General features: G+C 34.9%; 1 protein-coding gene across 1 annotated transcript in view; it reads right to left on the bottom strand.

The window, feature by feature from the left end:
* Nucleotides 1-19135, bottom strand: part of SLC27A6 (solute carrier family 27 member 6) — a 40895-nt gene that overhangs the window by 4442 nt on the left and 17318 nt on the right. The window contains exons 5-9 of the mRNA XM_054652394.2: nt 13670-13864; nt 7059-7149; nt 5076-5274; nt 4401-4498; nt 2218-2348 (exon numbers count right to left, since the gene is read on the bottom strand). Coding sequence (XP_054508369.2) covers nt 2218-2348; nt 4401-4498; nt 5076-5274; nt 7059-7149; nt 13670-13864 — 714 coding nt within the window. The remainder of the gene's footprint in view (nt 1-2217; nt 2349-4400; nt 4499-5075; nt 5275-7058; nt 7150-13669; nt 13865-19135) is intronic.

The raw sequence follows: 19135 nt of genomic DNA, 5'->3' as shown, positions 1-19135 counted from the left end.
CGTCAAAAGCCTCCCTAATATAAAGGGCCACCCCTCCACCTGTTCTCCCTTTCCTGTCTCTTCTGAAGAGCTTGTATCCATCCAGTGCAGTGCTCCAGGTATGTGAGTATCCCACCACATTTCTGTGATGGCAACTACATCATAGCTCTGCTGTTGCACCATGGCCTCCAGCTCTTCCTGTTTGTTGCCCATGCTGCACACATTGGTATACATGCACCTCAGCTGGGTTGCTGATTTCTCTCCTAATACAGTCTTACAACCCTGGAACCTGCTTCTAGACAGCCCAGATGCATCACCTTCCCCCTTCAGACCTAGTATAAAGCCCTCTCAGCAAGGTCTGCCAGTTCATGAGCTAAAAACCCTCTGTCCTTAACAGAGAGATTATTCCCATCTGGTTCCAGTAAAGCAGGTGCTGTAAAAATTGCCCCAAGATCAAAGAATCCTAAATTTTGCCAATGACACCAACCCTTGAGCCACTTGTTAATGATGTGATTTCTCTTATTTCTTTCATTATTTTTCTCTCATACCAAAGGGAGAGCAGAACACTACCTGTGCCCCTGTCCTATCAACCACTTGACCCAGTGCCCTAAAGTCCCTTTTAATCGCCTTGACACTCCTCTTTTCAATCTCATCACTGCCAGCCTGGAGTATCAGCTGTGGGTAATAATCAAGGGGCTGAATCAGCCCAGGAATATAATCTCAGTGATATTTCATACCTGGGCCCCAGGGAGGCAGCAGACCTCCTTGTGGGATGGATCCGATCAACATATGGGGCCCTCTGCTCCCCTCAAAAGGGAATCACCCACTATGACTACCCTTCTTTTCTTCTTGTTGTTAGAGGTGGTGATCCGTCTTACAGATGAGTCATAACTGGGAGGCCCACTGGGCAGACAATTTTCTTCTAAATCATCTGGCTGGCTCTCTAGATGAAGGGCCTCATACCTATTCTATAGCTTAATATGTTTTTATTTTTTTTTCCCTCTACCTTCTTTCTTTCTTGGTTAATGACAGCTGTACCAACAGCAATGCATCTGTAATGGAGGCATTTAAATCTTAATTTAAATTCAAATTCCAGATACTTGATATCAATGCAATACCCAAGATTCAGATTCCTTCCATCCAGTGTGAAGGTTTTTCTGTACAACTATACAGGAGTGAATCTAGACTAGGTTCTCATAATTCATAAACTTACTACTGCAACATTCTCAAGTCTAATCTTGCTTTCTCACATCAGAATGCTGCTGCAAGATATCTTCCTGGAATTATGCGATAGATAGATACATACACACATATTTCACTTGCAAGGTCTTTCACAAGTTTTTTGTTTTCCCTCTTTATTCTGAACCAATATTCAATCTCTGGGTGATCTAAGAAACCAACTTCCATAACTTTTCTCTTTAAAAAATGACTATTTTTTTCATCTGCTCCTCAAATGTAGGGGACTCCCCCATAAACACCTTCAGAAACCTTTTTCTGTTTGTCTTTATCATGAAGTTTGCAAAACACTTAAGAGAAATGAAAGTGCTCATCAGACTTCATGTATCATGATTATCAATATTGTGTGCTTTTGATACTCTCATATTTTTTCCTAGCTCTATGATATTTACATTTTTACACTCTGCGGGAGGGACTCTTTTACCCCAAACTGGACAGTTGCTAGAACAAAGTAGTGCACAAATAAGGATGATTCTGATGATTACTGTGGTGGCAATAATAAGATATTTTTTCATTCACCTTTTCAATTTACCTTGTATCTTTTCAAATGCTTTAATATTTGTTACAAAGAATCATTGTTACACAGAAAATAACATTCATTTTATTGTGTTCAGCCCACTGTCTTCTGTTTTAGCTCTATTTCTCTCTCATTTTCACTGAATAAAATGGATTTTAGATTCTTTTCTCCAGATGCAATTGTTCATGTTTTTAAATCTGAATCTTTTTCTTTTACCATGATTATGCTTCTAATCTCCCCAAATCCTTTTGTATGATCTCTTTCCTTGCTCATTTGTACAGTTTCTCTCATTTAAACATAATCTGCAAATTCATTGACTTTTTGTGTAATCCCTTTCCAGTATCCCATTAATGAAGACAGCAAATAGGACCCCATCTAAAACTAATCTAGTGATACATGAACAAGCACTTTTTGTTATTCACTTAGCTATCTCTGTGTTTAAATTATGTAGATGTCTGTATACACAGTGCAATAATGCAGCTTACCTGGACTCTTAAGAAGAGGGGACAAGCATAACTTGGTAGATAGGTCACTACTTGCTTATACATTTGCTCCAAGTCTAATGATGCATTTTGCTTTAAAATAAGAGAAGCCATTCCTGCTTTTCCTTCATGATCTGCACAAAAGGAAGTTAGATGACAATTTTGTAACATGAATAAAGTTGACATTGTAATGATAAACCGCACAAAAAAACCCATAGTGCATTAACAAACCAACAGTCATATATCATATTCTGAGTTTCAGTAAAGCTGCAAGATCTCATTCATATTTTATCTGGTATTCCATGTACTTGGAGATCACTCAAGTGTTCAATTAAGCAATAATGCTGTAAATTAGTGTGGCGGGTAAGACTAAATGGAGTCCTGTGCTTGATATAATCGATAAATGTGGATAAACATCAACAACATTCCTCTCTCGAAAACAAGAGTGAAGAGTGTCTTTCCTGGAGTAGCCAATTATATCTTCATTTCTGTTTTAGTCTCTTTCTCTAGCCAGTATGTTTCTCAAAACTGTGGATCTAAATTAACAGAGAGAGCACTTAAAAGTTCTTACTCTTTAGTCTGGAAAATGAGAACACTGTGAGTCTTTGGTAAAGAACAAAATGGGTAAAAGGTAAAAGCAATGAACTTCAGCTATCAAAATTAACTAAACACTTCAGCCTAGTAGGTAACTAAACACTTTAGGCTAGTAGTAACAGCAGAGATGTTCTGCCAACCTTATTGTTGTTTCAGTTTAATTTTTTGCTATGCTATAAAATCTTTAAGGAATTTGATTTTTTTTAAACTTAAGTGTAATTACCAAGACAGTCAGATAAACTGAGTAGGTAAACAGGTAAGTATTGTACAGGAAATTAGCATGTCTCATACTTTTGAATATGATTTTTAGACAGTCTTCTATGATGTTTCATGTTCTATGGCTTTAAAATACTGTTCAAGTGAGTGTTCATGCTTCACATGAGAGAAAGTGACACTTTCTCTCATTTTAAACTCCTTTATCATTTTGTGGTGGGTTTATCCTTGCCAGCAACCAAACATCCAGCCAGCTTTGTGCTCAATCCCTTCTGCCATGGCGCGGGAAGTGAAGGAAAGCAAGCCTCAATAGTTAAGGTAATTGCAGTTTCATAGGGAAACAAAAAGATATATGCACAAGCAAAGCACAACCAGAACATCATTCAATATTCCTTACCATCAGAGATGTCCAGCTACTTCCTGCAGAGCAGGGCCTCACTTGGAGCATGCAGCGCTTTTTCAGGGAGACAAGCACCACACCCACAAACCTCTCATCCACTTCTTTTCCTCCAGCTTTAATAACTAAGCATGGCAAAGTTATTCTGTATCATATGATGCAGAATATTGCTTAGGTCAGCTTTGGGCCACTGTATCATCTCCATCTGCTCCCAAGTTCTTGCTGTCCCCAGAATTCTCATGCACGGAGAAAGCATTGTACTGTGCAAGCTCTGATCAGTGGTAGCCAAGCATGTTAAGTTATCAACACTGTTTTAGCCATTGTTTTAGTTTGGTGCAAAGCAGAGCACCAAAGAGTCTCCTATATAGAAACTTCTTTTTATCCCAGTAAACCCAAACATGTATTTTAAAAAAATATTTGGCATGAATGACAATCAAGCCCATCCAATCTCATGAAAAATAACAAAAAACCCTATTAAAAGAAATTAGTATATTTTCTTCCTTACACATTTATTTTTCTCTTTATATTCTTTTTCATTTTCTTATTGGTTTTATAACTTAAATGTTTACAGTTATTTTATAAGGCAAAGTGAAATAAGACAGCAAAATGTCTCCATATATTTTCCTTTAGAGTTACATTAGAATTACCTTTTTTACATTTTATTTTGACACATATGTCTGGATTTTACGCAGATGTGAATTTACTGAATCTTTATATTCTAATTTAGATTATGTAGCTATCACAAATGTATGCATGGTAGATTTTCAAAGATACTCCTCACTGCATACAGATAAGTAATGCATAATTCACTGGCTCATTCATAATCAGGTGGTATTTTCATTACCTGCATCTACATTTTAGCTGGATATTAAAGAGATGACTCAATCAAATATGATTCATAAGTTTAAAACACGAAATAGAAAGAGTTATGAGGGTTAACAATGAACCTGGGAGAAGCAAAATGTATAATTCAAACTTTTACCTGGCACAGACACACCATACACATTTGCTTCTTGTATGAAGTCCAACATTGCAATGACATCAGAAACTTCTGTAGTGGCAACGTTTTCCCCTTTCCATCTAAAATGTGTGAAAAAATAATTTAATCCTATGACAATTGTCCTTTTAAAAACCTTTAGTAGAAGCTCCATTCATTTCAGACTGACACTACCTCACATTTTTTCACACTTGTCAATTAGAATTTGATCACTGGAAGACAATGTTGCAACTCATTGCCCTTACTGGGCATCACAACACTGTAAGGGCCACTGAATACAATTGTTTCCAAGTTTTTTTACACTTAAATAAATATATCAAAAGTGGCCAATCTCTGTTACTTGATACATTTTTGTCCACATCAGCATCCAACTTCCTTGCTCACAGCAAATCCATCACTAGTTATATGCTTATTGAAAAGCATGATCAAAGAGCTGGAATTCCTGCAAACTGTTCTGAAAATGAATCATTCAATTCCACAGGAATATTACTCACAGAACACCTGTGACAAAATTAAGCCTTCATCATCCACTTCAGAGTCATTATAAACTACATCACAATAGCAATAAATTGAACAGTTCCAGTTAAAAACAAATCCAACCACATTATTCCATTCTATGTATTTTTAATTAAGAAATTTTAAAAGAAACAGTAACTGTACCTGAAGGTATCTCCAATCCTGTCCCAAAAATACAGAAAATTGTCATGGTCTTGAACCATTAGATCTCCAGTATTAAAATAAAGATCTCCCTTCTTAAATACCTCACAGAGTAATTTCTTTTCTGTGTGTCTTTTATTGCCAGCATAACCAAAGAAGGGGTTCTTCGCATTGACTTTGGAGATCAGAAGACCAGCCTCACCTATACAGAGAAGTTGAAAGAATATAAACCCAAAATATCATTGGACGTTTCTGTACCTGACATTAATATTACTTACAGTATTGTCCACACAAATTCACAGTCATTTGTATTTCTTCCTGGTAGCTCACCAGTTTTCTCCCAGAAGGGTGATCTATCTATTGTAACTCCCTAGTAGTTTATAATCCTCTGAAAGTGCACCATTCAAGTTCATATTGAATTGACTCCCCACACGTTACTGAATTTCCATGATGACTGTCAGCTTTATCAGCTTCCTAATGAAAAACTAGTGTTAATCAGAAGTAGGTGCTCAGCCCAGGCACTGTGTTCCTATTTAATCTCTTTTGAGAAGTTCTGAGAACACTGAAATTACCTCACTTGTTTGGAGCCTGGTGTTAATAACACCGAGCTTGTGGGTTTAATCCATGTGGGACCATTCACTTAAAGAGTTTGATTTGATCCTTGTGTGTCCCTTCCAACTCAGAATATTCTGTGATTCTGTGACTTCTTAAGCATATTCATTAAAGTGATATAGCATCATCAGTTTACTTTGTGGTGTAAAATACAAAAGTTTAACACAATTTTTTTCCTCAAAAATTAGGGAGAGTACGGGAAAGGATTATCCTCTTATGCTTGTATCATGGTGTTAGTTTGCAGAGTATGGAATAATTGTATGAAATAACCTTTTTGGGAGCAGGTTCTGAACAATATAGCTTAAGAGTTTCATTACTTTGTAACAGAGACAAGAATTATAAATATGAAAATATATCAAAATGTTTCCAAAAGTAGGCACAATTTTTAATTTAAGACTGCCTCCTTAAAAAAAGCTGTGCCTTTTTTTCCCATAAACTGGTAGTGTTTAAAGTAGAAGTATTTAGTTCACTGGTAGTATCATTGCAGCCATAATGCTCTGAAGAAATAAGACGTGGTAAGACAAAGATTATAGACAGAGATAATACTTTTCATTAGACTGAGTGGTGTAGTTGGAAAAAAATTAGACCACATGTTTAATTAAAGCATGTGTTCCCCTCACAGGTCAGTCTGGCATCCATAGAGATAAATTCCTATAAAATTTCAGCTTTTGGTGACATATCATCTTCAAAGTGCCCATGTTTTATTACCAACTGTTAGAGAATATCATATCTCCTTTGAAAATTCTGTTTCAGCTCCCCATTAAAGCTGTCTGCCTGACCTTTAATATGAGTTTTTCTTCCTCCAGTTTCAGCTGTTACCTTCCTACAGTTCAATACATGTTCCAGTATGTGGGTATTGCTTTGAGAAATTGTGTAATCACGATTTTTGGTAAATAGTTTTAGGACGGCTATAATCAAGCAGTTTTGGGGTTTTTTTCATTTTTTGGGTTGTTTTTTTTTTAATTATTATGCCAAATCACATCACCTAGTCAGAAACACTTAATCTCTCATCAAAAAGCATTTGCTCTAATCTTCCTGTAGATCTCTTAGGCAACCACTTCCTTATGTTAACCTCCTTTAAAAAACACAGATGTCGCTATGTAAAAATTCAAAGATAATGCCATAGCATCACTTTTGAACACTACTCTTCTGTGAATACATCCAAGGATCTCCTGAGTGCTTCTGATATCAGTACTGGTATGTTTAATGCTGTTTTATCTGAGATCAAAAATCATATTGCTTTTTTTCAGAGCAAAGAGTAACAGTTGATTTGGTAAACTGCAGTAACACAATAGCAAGGCTTCTTAAAACAGCTCTCTGAAATATTTTTATAAAAACAATAGGCTGTAATATCCTATTAAAATATATACTTACCTTTCTTAACTTTTTCACACCAACCATGCTTATTTCTAATTGGTTCATCTTTTTGGAAATCATACTTGATTAAATCAAATGGGAAAAAAAGCTAAAAAAGGGAAGAAGTCATCAGTTACTCATCTACACAGTGACATCTGGTGGCAGCAAATACACATAAGGAAACCTGTACTCCAGTCTTGCTCATCTGAAAGGAGAATGCAGTTTCATTTAAAACTGAAAATACTCTGCATGTAAATTTATGCCATTTCCTGAGGGTAAGCAGCATCAAAAGTTTTGTAAATGAAGACACAGAACTGTCCATTTGTTAATTTTCTTACAAGTAAGTTATGGGATCTACATCATCAGTGAAAGAACAATGTGAGTCAGCATAGAAACGTTATCTCTAGTATTTAAGTGAGATTTAATGGTGGTGGCTGATATGATGTGTTCTTGGGGTCTTCTGGCACTGAAAACAGCTGGCAAGGGAAAGGCCTCACAAAGGAAAATCTGCTTCCTGTTGGGCTTTACTGTTGCTTAACTAGCCTCAGCTCTTCCCTCTTGCCTTCTCAGGCTGCTGTATGGTGATGGGAACTGAGCACCAGCAGAAGGGTACATCCTGCCATGGCTCCAAGCAAACTGAAGGACAAGATACTACTATCAAAACTAGCAAGTGCAACACTTTTTTTCCCCTTCTTCTTCTTTCTTTTTTTTTTTTTTTCCTTGAATATACAGCACGTGACTATTACTTTGCTTTATTTTTCTGCTGTGATAGGAATACAAACTGGACCTTTAAGAGACACTTCCTAATACTATTCCGCGATACTGTGTTTGCAGTGGTCCAAATTGTCTCTTTATTATTCTAAAGAGCAATTTGCCCTGCTTGGGATGCCATGTTGCCTTCCCAAAAGGAAATGTATCGGCAATCTTTAACAACTGGTGAAACCAGGGTAATTATCTTCTCCTGAGAATTCTTGGCAATAAGGGAACAATTTTATAAAACGTTAATATAAACCTGCACTCCTCACAATAAAGAAATGCAATATAACTTAAGGAGGAAAATATGGAAGTGACTGAAGTAAAGGGTAGGATGTTAAAACATAAACCTCCTTCATTTTCTGCCACTAACTCGGACAAAGAGTTGCATCTTTATCCTAATTTGAAATAATGTTGTAAATAAATAATTTTTTCTCAAGGAAATCTTAATAAAGAGCAACATGAGTCCCGCAATTTCAGCCTCATATGGACAAAACAGGTTCGTTGAGTCCTTTCAATGTTCAGCACTGTGTTTTTCTTCTACCCTAAGTCTGAAACAAAAAGATATTTTTAACAGTTGATCAAAGGAAAAAGGTCATAGCCTGCAAAATAATGATTCAAGAATGGAACACTATTTTAATTAAGTGAAGGGGTTTTTAATTTTTATTAACTTCAGATTAAATAATTTAACAAAGTCAAGAATCTGAGGGCCAGAAAGTTTGCCTCAATTAGAAAATAATTGATTTTTCTTGAGGAACAGAGCGGAAGAGGGCCTCATTTTTTTTGCCTGCCTTAAATGCTACTCTTCTTCATTTTCTTTCTTTTTGCATTGATATTTATTACTTCAATAGGTTTAATATGACCAAATGCAAGGAATAATATAAATAATAAGAATGAAATGGTATAAAATTAAATGTTACTGGGTTTGTGTCTGATTAGAATAGCTTAAAATAATGCATCATACAAATAATGCATCATACAGAGTAGTATTTTGACAAGATACAGTTTTTGAGCTCTGAAAGAATGAAGAACTATTTCAAGTTGTTAAAAACACTCAGAAACTGTAATTCAGTATCTGAGAGATTATTATTATACATTACTATGTTGTATACACTTCTTTTGCCTACAACTTCAGAATATTAACAAGGTGTATTCCAATTAGGTTTCTGAAATAATCATTATGAAAACACATAATTAAAAGAAAGAACCACATCTTGTATTAAATATGCATAATGAAACTACGCATAGTCTGTGCAAACAGCTGTGCCTGCACAAAAGTCTTTTCCAAGCTAAATCATTCTGTGATTCTAAGCAGCTTGCTTTTCATATTAAATACTAGAAAATGAAAGCCCCACAGCAAAGCATTTAGTCTGGGCACAGACTAACATTTGGTTCGCCTCATTATTTAAATTCTAATGGGACAAGGACCTGAGCTGTTGAAGCATTACCATATTATTTTCTCAGAGTACTGCATGCAACATTCATCATTTTAATCTACATCTTACTCTCTGAAGCACAAGATAATGTAGCAAACAAAAAGCATCATTTAGCAAGCTGAAACTGAAAGCGCATTAATGTGCAACATTGACTACTACTATGCTGCCCAGATGTTATCTAATACCATCTTCCCTCATCTGTTTTATTTTTTAATTGATTGGAAATATGTGAATTTAAATATTGTTTTGAAAGGAGTTTTGACATTCCTAGCATTTCAACTTGCAGAGAATGCTCAGAGAACCTTTACCAGAAAACAGAGATCACAAGCTTTTTATTACTGGTTTTAAAGGTGAAGTATTTTTGAATTCTCTTGGAGAATATCAGTTTCGAAAACAAAGCATTACATGTACTAGATTTAGTTTCAAGCATCTTTAAGAACTGGAATGTAAGAAAAAAAAAGTTAGAACATAGTGTCATCACATCTTAGAGACAGTTTTAAAAATATACTTGAAATATTTACATTGTAAAGAGCAGACGCATAGGTACTCCACACAACTTTGTGAGCTAAAGTAAACAAGACCAAGAAACAAATATTTTAAGCTATGTTTGATATTAACTGAATCATTACATGTAAGAATATAATACTTTAGAAAATACTTGTAGTACTTTAGATTATTTTAGCTCAAAATTAGTAAAAGGAGAAGAAACAACATTAATTTTCATTGGCCAATGAACTTAGGAGCATCCATTTCTTGGATTTACACATCAGTATTCTTCCTTTGAATAATTTTCCAGGATTGTAAAATTTGCTTAAAACTAACTTTGTTTATTTTTAAACAATATAATTTGTCCTCTGCCACAAGTTCTGTGACTGCATGAAGAAGTGCATAATACTAATTCTGAATGGCTGTGTGAAAGCCATTTTATATGCTGAAATTATTTAAGATTTGTTATAAGATATAAATGTTCCTCAGTTCAAAGCTGATTTTTATCTTTACGGTTTTGTGTAAGAGATTTGGATTCGTGTGATATTTTAAGTATCTTTGCTTAAAATAATGAGAAATTACATTTACAAATAAAGTTTGGGTGGGGTTTTTGTAGTTTGGTTGTTTTTGTTTGTTTGTTTACATAATGTTTTTCAGGTGAGCGTGGCCTGGGTTATTTTTAGCCCTTCTTCTAAGCTTCCTTGGATCTCATTAATCCCAAGCTCCCTTGTTGTCTGTCATCACTCAGAATTTATTTCAGTATAAGAAAGAGATTTATATATTGATAGACACAATTGAGGGTCTTCAAGATTTTTCCCATATCACATCTATATAAATACACACATAATGTATTTCGTATATAACATAATTGATTATTAACATTACCTAGACACATATGTATGCCAGATGTAAAGATTAGACAGTAATTTATTATATTACTGTGTTAATCAAGACATTGTATTTTTTGTAAAACATTTTAAGTTTCACAGCTGAAAAGCTATTCAGAGGCTTCTACTTTTCTGTTCATTGACTCTATGTAAACATCTTTATTGAAAGATTTATTCATATTCTACAGGGAGGCTTTCAAGCACATGAACCAATCCCTCTTATATAAAGAACACAGTGTGAAAAGAAAGAAGTGCAAACAAGAGCACTGCTTTTAGTTAACATCTTAAATACAGTGACTTCTGCCAACTGCTGTAACATTCATCTGTTTCTTTCTATTACCTTATGTCTTCTAATATTTTTATAAAAATAAATGTGTTCTGTAGAACCTTAATATTTATCACAAGCATCTATCCCCAGTCCTTAGCAGTTACTGGTAGAAAAGTTACTTTGCTCACTCAGAACTCAAGTTGCCACTTAAAGCTGTAATTTTTGTATTGCACCTTTACAAACTGTGCCATTGTCACTACAACAGAATGCGCTATTCTTTTTCCTTTCCCCCCACCTCCCCCCGCTAAAAATGTTATACTTTGAAACTTTCTGCTATTATTCCCTCTATACTCCCAACACCTGTATCCATACAGCTTTGTACTGCATCTACTTTGTTGCAAGCTGTGCAATTATGCTGTTGGAAGGGAGCAAGTTTCTTCCTTCTCTTTCAGTATATCACATATATGAACACACAAATCTATTTTTCCCACTTTCTCAGTTCTGTTTCTTTCTATTCTAGAAATAGGTGTTCAGGAAATCCCTAGAAACCATGTTAAAGATTATCTCATGTTGTCCCGCACGTCAAGAGAATGTTCCAAAAGATGATGTAGCATTTATTTGAAGAAACAACAAGTGTTAGTGATTGGGTGGCTGGGCCTTGTCTGTGCCATTGTCTGCTTTACAGCAGGAGACAGATTTTCTTTCCAACCTCAGCAAAGGTTTTTCACAAGTCAACAAATCAGAAATTATGCTGCTCTCCTTTACATATCACTAGTTGTCTAGTGGATGTCATTTAGACTGAAGTAAAACAAACAACAGCTACACTTCAGAAGGCATTGTTTAGTAACCTGCAAGCTGCAAAATGTATTAAAAAACCTCCCAGAGCAAATGTCTGAAATAAGCAAAAATGAACTTATGTATGTTATTAAAATATGTATTTAGTGTCACTTGCAAAATCACCACATTATTTAATTAAAAATACAAATTATTAAATAAATATGCAGGTAGTTTCAATTTTAACCTTTATCTGCTGTAGACTTCACAAGGTATTTCCAAAAGGTTAATGACTTATGACAAAAATCTGCCCAAAGTTCTGTATACTGAAAACAAGTTTACTCAAGTGTGGAACACATGCAAAATCTTGTAATATTATAAGGCATCAGGCTTAGAAGAGTCTGAAACAAAAATTAACATCAGCTGTAAGGCTCCTGGTTCACTTACTACTCCCTAAATTCCAGATCTCTGATTTCTGGCAGCAGTTCTGGACGCTTCTGGAAATATCCAACAGCATTGGATGGTCACTGAATGGAGCATCAGACATGTAGGACAGAGAATCAGTGGCATCAGCTGCTTAAATTCCTGAGCTCTCTGTGGTTTCTGAGCAACACACTAGCTCTTGTGGTGTTTTCTGAGTGGTTCCAGAATCCTCACTGTAGTCTGAGTTTCTGTACAAGAAATGAAGAATTCCTCTGGCCCCAGTGTGTAAAGCAGTCTGTGGAATGACTGTACTGTGGTGATGGAGTACTGAAGCTGAGGACCCTGGAACACATGCTGCCTAGAAACCTATTTACATGGCATCAGAGGATACCTCTGTTGTATTTCCAAACAATGGTTTTACATTATTCCTTTAAGAAGTTTTGTCGGGACATTTTGCTATCAGTTCTCCTAAGGACCACAAATGTCATTTAAGTCAACAGGACTTGTATATAGATAGGTATCACTCAATTTAAAATTCCAGGCAATGCATGAGGTACTATTTATTTCAAGAAGAGTAAAAACTGGCATAAAAAGCAACACAATGGTAAGTATGCAGTCTCCTTTCAAAAAGGCTAGACGTCTTTCATATTATTAGCTAAAGGTTGGGACACGTTACTTTGTTTGGGACTTTCAAATTGTTTTTAAAATACTGTCCTTCCAGAATCAAAAAGAAAAAGTCCACTTGTGAATTTCAAGCATAAATAAATTCTTAATTTACTCAGAAGGATGGAGGAGTCATAATGTGTGATATAAGTAACATGTAGTCTTCCTCCCCAAAATATATGACTGCCATTTTCAAAGCTGATGAAATACAGAATGGGGTTTTTTTTCTAGTTTCAGTAGCCTAGAACACAGCAAACACCTACTCTAGACTGTAGATAAAGGGGTATAGCATTTTAAAATTAATAATCTTGCCTAGTATTCTCTGTCACAATACCTCAACAGTGATTATATATGTATTGTGTTATCTTTAACATTTCTAAATACTGATACTGGCTAGATGTAGTTTGCCTCTAGGTATAAAATATCTATTAAATTTGTATCTGTCTATATGCTACTGTATGTAATTATTACAATATATTAATTATTATTAATTCCCATTTATGCCAAATATTTACACAGCAGAATGCAATATTAACATACTATATAAACACATCTCTAACTATAATTTGTAGAACAGTAAATCAGAATAGGAAATTTGTAGTCTTATTTCAGCGGTGAGGAATTCTTAGGTATTAAAATAAATCAAACTTTTTCTTTTGTCCTCTAATGTAGTAGAGACCTGAAACTATACTTGGCAACTGTCAGATTACTCAAAGCTTTCAGAAGAGAGCCAAAGCCTTTTTGACTCTTGTGAACTCTATAAAAAATCTCAGTGTTTCTGCTGAGTGTACAGTTGTGTTGGGTGCCAAGATTTTACAGAGGATCAACTAACTTGCAAAAACCAAGCTAGAAAATTTGTCTTGGACTTAGGACTGCACTACAACTAAGAAACACAATTTTTCATCACTCCTACAAAGTAGAATGTAAATAAATACTCACCTTATAGAAGAAATTGGTGCGCCCAACAGATCCAATTTTTCCTGTGTGGTTCATGAAACAAATGTTTCCTTCAGTAGCACCATAGAACTCACAGATCTTAACAGCACCAAATCTATCCAAAAATTCCCTCCATACATCATTTCTTACTCCATTTCCAACTGCTAGTCGGACTTTGTGATTTTTTTCTCCTTCCTTCTGTTAAAAAGGAAAAAAATTAAAATATAGTATACTGATAACTGCATTTGATTGGTGCATACATGGCAGGAAAAATGTACCTTCTTCAGAATACATCCAGTAAAAAAAAAAAAGAAGAAAACATAACACTCAAGTTAAAGAAAGCTGGCACAGCTGGTGGACAGCTGCAAAGCAGTATGCTGCAATCTAAAACCTATTAGCTTGTTGAACAAACAAATTATTTCCTGAAAAAATTACTACAATGATTTATATAAACACATCCATATTTTAAAAGTTGTATTGTCTTACTCTATTTCTCCCCAGAGGAATTAAAAAATTGGGAAGAACAGAGAAAGACGGGAACTATTTCTATCATGGGATTAAAGTCAGAAGAGATGAATAGTTACTGTCTTCTGTCTTCAGACTGATTTTGAGGAAACAATCAGATTTCACACACTTGTAAAATATGTTTCTTCCCACATATTGGTATGAGTCATCTTCCATACTTTTTTCAATATTAAGACTCTCAAGGTTTTGTTCAATGTTACTGGAATACATTATTTCTTAGTGATCTTGAGTCTTTACTGTTGTCAGATCCCATGTTTACCATAACAAACACAATAGTATGTATCCAATTCAGTAAGATGTTCTAATTTTATTTATACATTCCCAGACATTGAGATTGCATGGACCACCTTTAGAACACAATCATATTTAAGCTGAAGTACCAGAAGGCAAAACATCTACACTGTTTGGATTTGTTTGGGTTTATTTTCTTTTAATTTCACCTAGTTTAAACTATGACTCCCTTTTCAATCATTTCAAGTTGCAATACAGAATGCTCTAGAAGTGAGAGAGCTCAAAATAAACATAGGTACAGTTTGTTACCACATACTTTCAGAACTGCATGGCACTCTGCCACTGCAACTGTGTCTATGTACTTCTATCTACCTACACTCCTATATACGTATGCAAACACCTCTCTATACAGAAATGCACACATCTGCACATGTTCACACTCTTTTCAAACATTCATATATGTATAAATTCGCATACATGTACTACAGAAAACAGTACTTACATAGTACATACATGTACTACAGAAAACAGAGAGTTTCTATTTTCTACTTTTCTGTTATGCCCCTCTCCACCCCCCACCAAACCAGTATTAATTAGTTATAGCTCTATAGTAAAAATCCATCTGAACACCTTTAGTCTCACATAAAATCATAGCAAATTATTTTTGTGAAGAGATCTGGTCACCTGAGTGAAACAGGAATCTTTTGAACAATTTGGGTATCAAAACCAGTAAAGCATCAACTGAGTGCATAGACAGCAGTGTTTCTCCAAGGCTTATGTCTTGGACAAATTAGATTTTTCATGAGGATGTGAATTCTTCCTACTGTAACAAAAAATTGCAAACACAATGGAATTTTAAGCTCCTCTAAATCACAAAGATCACTATGTTTTCTTCCTTCTCAAAACCAGCAACTCACAGATAAAAATGTATTAATTCATCTTTAGAGTCTTCCTTCTGCAATGTAAGTTCTCTTGCTGAAATGATTCAGCAAGGAAAGTACCTATTTCACTAGATGCAGGTAGATGTCGGCAGATTACAATCTGAGGCATAATCCTGCAATTTTACCTCAAAACTACATCACTCACCAGCCTCCCCTGGTCTCTAACAACTCTGTTTCTACAAGAACCCAATTCCTGCTTTTTCCCTTCTATCTTTAGATGTGAAAGTAATTTCTAAACACATAAGGACATACTTCACTGACGTAATGCTAAATCATTATTAACAAGTGCTGCATCACACAACACTAAAATCTGACATGGATGTAGCCTGGAACAAAGTATCCAAAAATTGCCCACAGGTGTCATTTTTACAGGGGTTTGTTTTTTCAACTTCAGACATAGTATCACAATGCAACAGTGTAGGTTTTTACATACTTGAAATAATAACATCTATTATATTATATATTAAAATTCATTATATTGTCAATGAACAACAATAATATTTTTTATGCTAAAATGTTTCAGTGATACTTTGAACTTAATCAGGAAAGCTTTTAATGTTTTTTCTTTCTCCACAAAATTGTTCACCATTTTTAGAATATTTTTGTCAGCTCAACATAAAATTCAAAGTGGGTTATTTTCCTTGCAATTTCAATGCTAAACTGAAATGAAATGTGAAATTTAAATGTGTCCACAGCCAAACTGCAGTTATCTCATGCTGATGCCACTGAATTATTCAAATGTACTGCCTCTGCTAAGATACAAAAAAATAGCTCAAGAGATACTTTCAAGGAAATTCTTTGTTCCGCAATGAACAGAAAAGACAAACATGCATATATATACACACAGTAATTAAGTCTTTCATCAGGCTAGGAACATTCAAAACCTCTAGAGACCAAGTTAATAAAAAAAAAAAACTTCGCTTCTACTATTTGTACTTTAAGAAAAATAAAAGCACTGATAGCTGTTTGCTGAAAAGATAGGTTTTCTCGTAGTCTAGTTCATCTTCTAGGATGAACCAGAAGACAGTAGCCTACATGGATTATAGTGCTTGGGATTTTTTCCCTAAAGAACAAATATCATATAATTTAAAAGTGCAGTAATTCCAGTTTCTCACATTACTTTGGCTGGTTTATATTAATACAGCAGAAAGTTGTTTCTCTAGTTAAAAAGATGCAGAGTAGTCCTGAGAGGACTACATCATCCCACTTTGCTTGCAATGTTAACACCTATCATTATCAATACAATGTAAAACAACTTCACTTCGGGAAGGGATGCTGCCATAGCAGTCAGGCTTTTTGCAAAAATACAAAGAAGGTGTATGACGTTATCAAAAACTGGTCACCAAAAGCAGATTTCTTAAAAGGTAGAGGAGTAATTCACTTCTTCACAACTCAGGTAGATCCATTGTTAGATTGCTTTGCTGCAACTGCTGTATTTGTGATTTAGTCAGCCCCACCATAGCTATACCTGTCTGTCAATGCAAGATTCCATGAAGAGCACTGCAGAGCTTTCTGGTGAAGACATGAAAACTGTCATGAATTTAGCAGTCTTTCAACTGTAAGAATGAAAATTATATGTAATTTCATCTCCTGGCAGGTTTAATAACTATGAAGAAAATTATTAAAATTAGGGAAACTTCAAGCAGTGAGTTTTACTCACATGAGTTTTACATGCGAGTAAATTAATATAGAAATATTTTATCTAATTTTTTATCTTTTTTATAACTAATATATGACAATAGTTCATGTTAGCTTTGTGTGTAACTAACTTCCAGTGTAAACTGACCCACAGTAAATAAAACAGAGTTAGCCATTCTAACATCTATCATCTGTTTTTAACATCAAACATCGTCACATATATTATTGTCCGGATCACTGCCGAACTCCAGCTTTTAGGACAGGCATGTTGGTATCCATGGGCATGGTGGCTGAATAGTTACGGAGTAAATCAAATGCTGCCAAGTAGGAGAAGGGAAGGAAAAGAGATGATAATTCAACCAAGAAATAAAATAAATATGCAGAAATTCATGCTTTAAACTGACTAGACCAAAGAGGCTTTGAGCTTCTACCATTTTCAGATGGCATTTCATTTACCTATGGTACAATAAATAAAGTTAAAGGGGTAGAAGGAATTCCAAGGAGTCACCTAATACATCTCTCTCTCCTCCAGCAGAAAAGCTTTGTTATCCCTGTGCCATTCTTGACACCTGATCAAGCTGTGGCATGTCAGCCAGCTGCCCTGCAACAGTTGGTATGCAGTAATTGTGTGCATGCGTATTCTTAGCCCACTGCAAAAACACTGTACCAAATTAACACCTCCTACGCTAAAAGCTGTATTTCCTCACAAAATCTCCTTTGCAAAGGACTCAGTGCCTTACCCTGGTCACCTACCACAAATAAGTTCAAATTGCATGTCCTCTGACAATTCAATTATGATTTGTGTTTCTGAATTTACTAATAGCTCTCCACAGATAGTTAGGACAAGAGATTTTAGACCAACAGAATGTTGTAACATCTTCCCAATGTTTCCAAAAAGGTCTATTTATTTTCCTGCACTTTCATTTTATTTTCTTAATTCAGAGTGATTCTTAAATAAAATGGGCGTTCAGTTTACATACACTTATATCTAACAATAAAGGTGAAGCATTTTTTCAATACCTTTTTCATTGACATCAATGCATTAATATGCAAGAATAGTTCTTACCATACACCTGGAATTTTTTTTCATTCATTCTGCCAGGATCTTTGAACTGTGTACTAAACATCTGCACACATCATAAATCAGTTTGACACAATATGTCTCTGTCTTGCGTGCTTGGTTCTTACATATATTAACTAACTGACAAGTCAAGATCTGCCTTACTACATTAAACACCACATTCCTGGGATTTTTCATCCAGTAGTCTTTTCTCCTTAAGTGCTCTCAATAAACGACTTGGACTATCTACGTGATTAAGCAGTTGGTAAATGTCTCTTAGAGTGTAATCAGCAGTACACTAACTGATGCAGGAACTATTCATGATTGCACCTACATAAAAATGTGCTGCATTTAAAGCAGCTGCTTAAAACAAACACAAGAAAACAAGTTCATTGCCCTTCTTTTATTATTTCTGCATAAGGAATATCCAAATGGGGAGAAGCAAAGATAATTCAAGGAAAGGAAGCATGAATTGTTCTCTGCATCATGGCCTTGATGAAACTGAAAGCAATCTCAGGGCCTGAGAATGCAAACATCTGTTAAATATAAAGTATGATAAGACAGATGACACAGGATTTGCATTCAAGTATTTACATGAATGAAGTTACAACTGGAACTGGTGGTTCCTCTGTTGATACATTAGCCCTGAAAAAGGGGGATCAGCTATTTAATTAGACTGTAGGATGGAAGATACTCTACTATTACAGATGTATTTTTCAAGATGCACATCCATGTTCATTATTTAGTAATGCCTAATTATAAACCGCAACTAGATTTTTTGAGCAAAACACATACCCAAATTTAAAAATACAAATAAAAGAGAGCAGGAAGTGTGTCAAGAGATGCACTATAAGAAAGGACAATAAAATTAGGAAAAGGACACATCTTTCTAGTTCAGAAACTGGTTGCTTGCTATTTAATATAGCTCATTCTCAACCCATTTTTAATAATCAATCTCCTGATAATCTATTAGAATTATATTCTAGAAGAAGCTTTCTTTAATTAGCTCTTCAAAGAGGAAATATTTTGTTTAATTGTATTCCCATCTCCTCAGAAACAAAAAAAAAAAAAAAG

This window comes from Agelaius phoeniceus, chromosome Z, assembly GCF_051311805.1.
Source record: "Agelaius phoeniceus isolate bAgePho1 chromosome Z, bAgePho1.hap1, whole genome shotgun sequence".
Taxonomy (NCBI): Eukaryota; Metazoa; Chordata; class Aves; order Passeriformes; family Icteridae; genus Agelaius; species Agelaius phoeniceus.
This window is presented reverse-complemented; position numbering and strand designations above follow the sequence as displayed.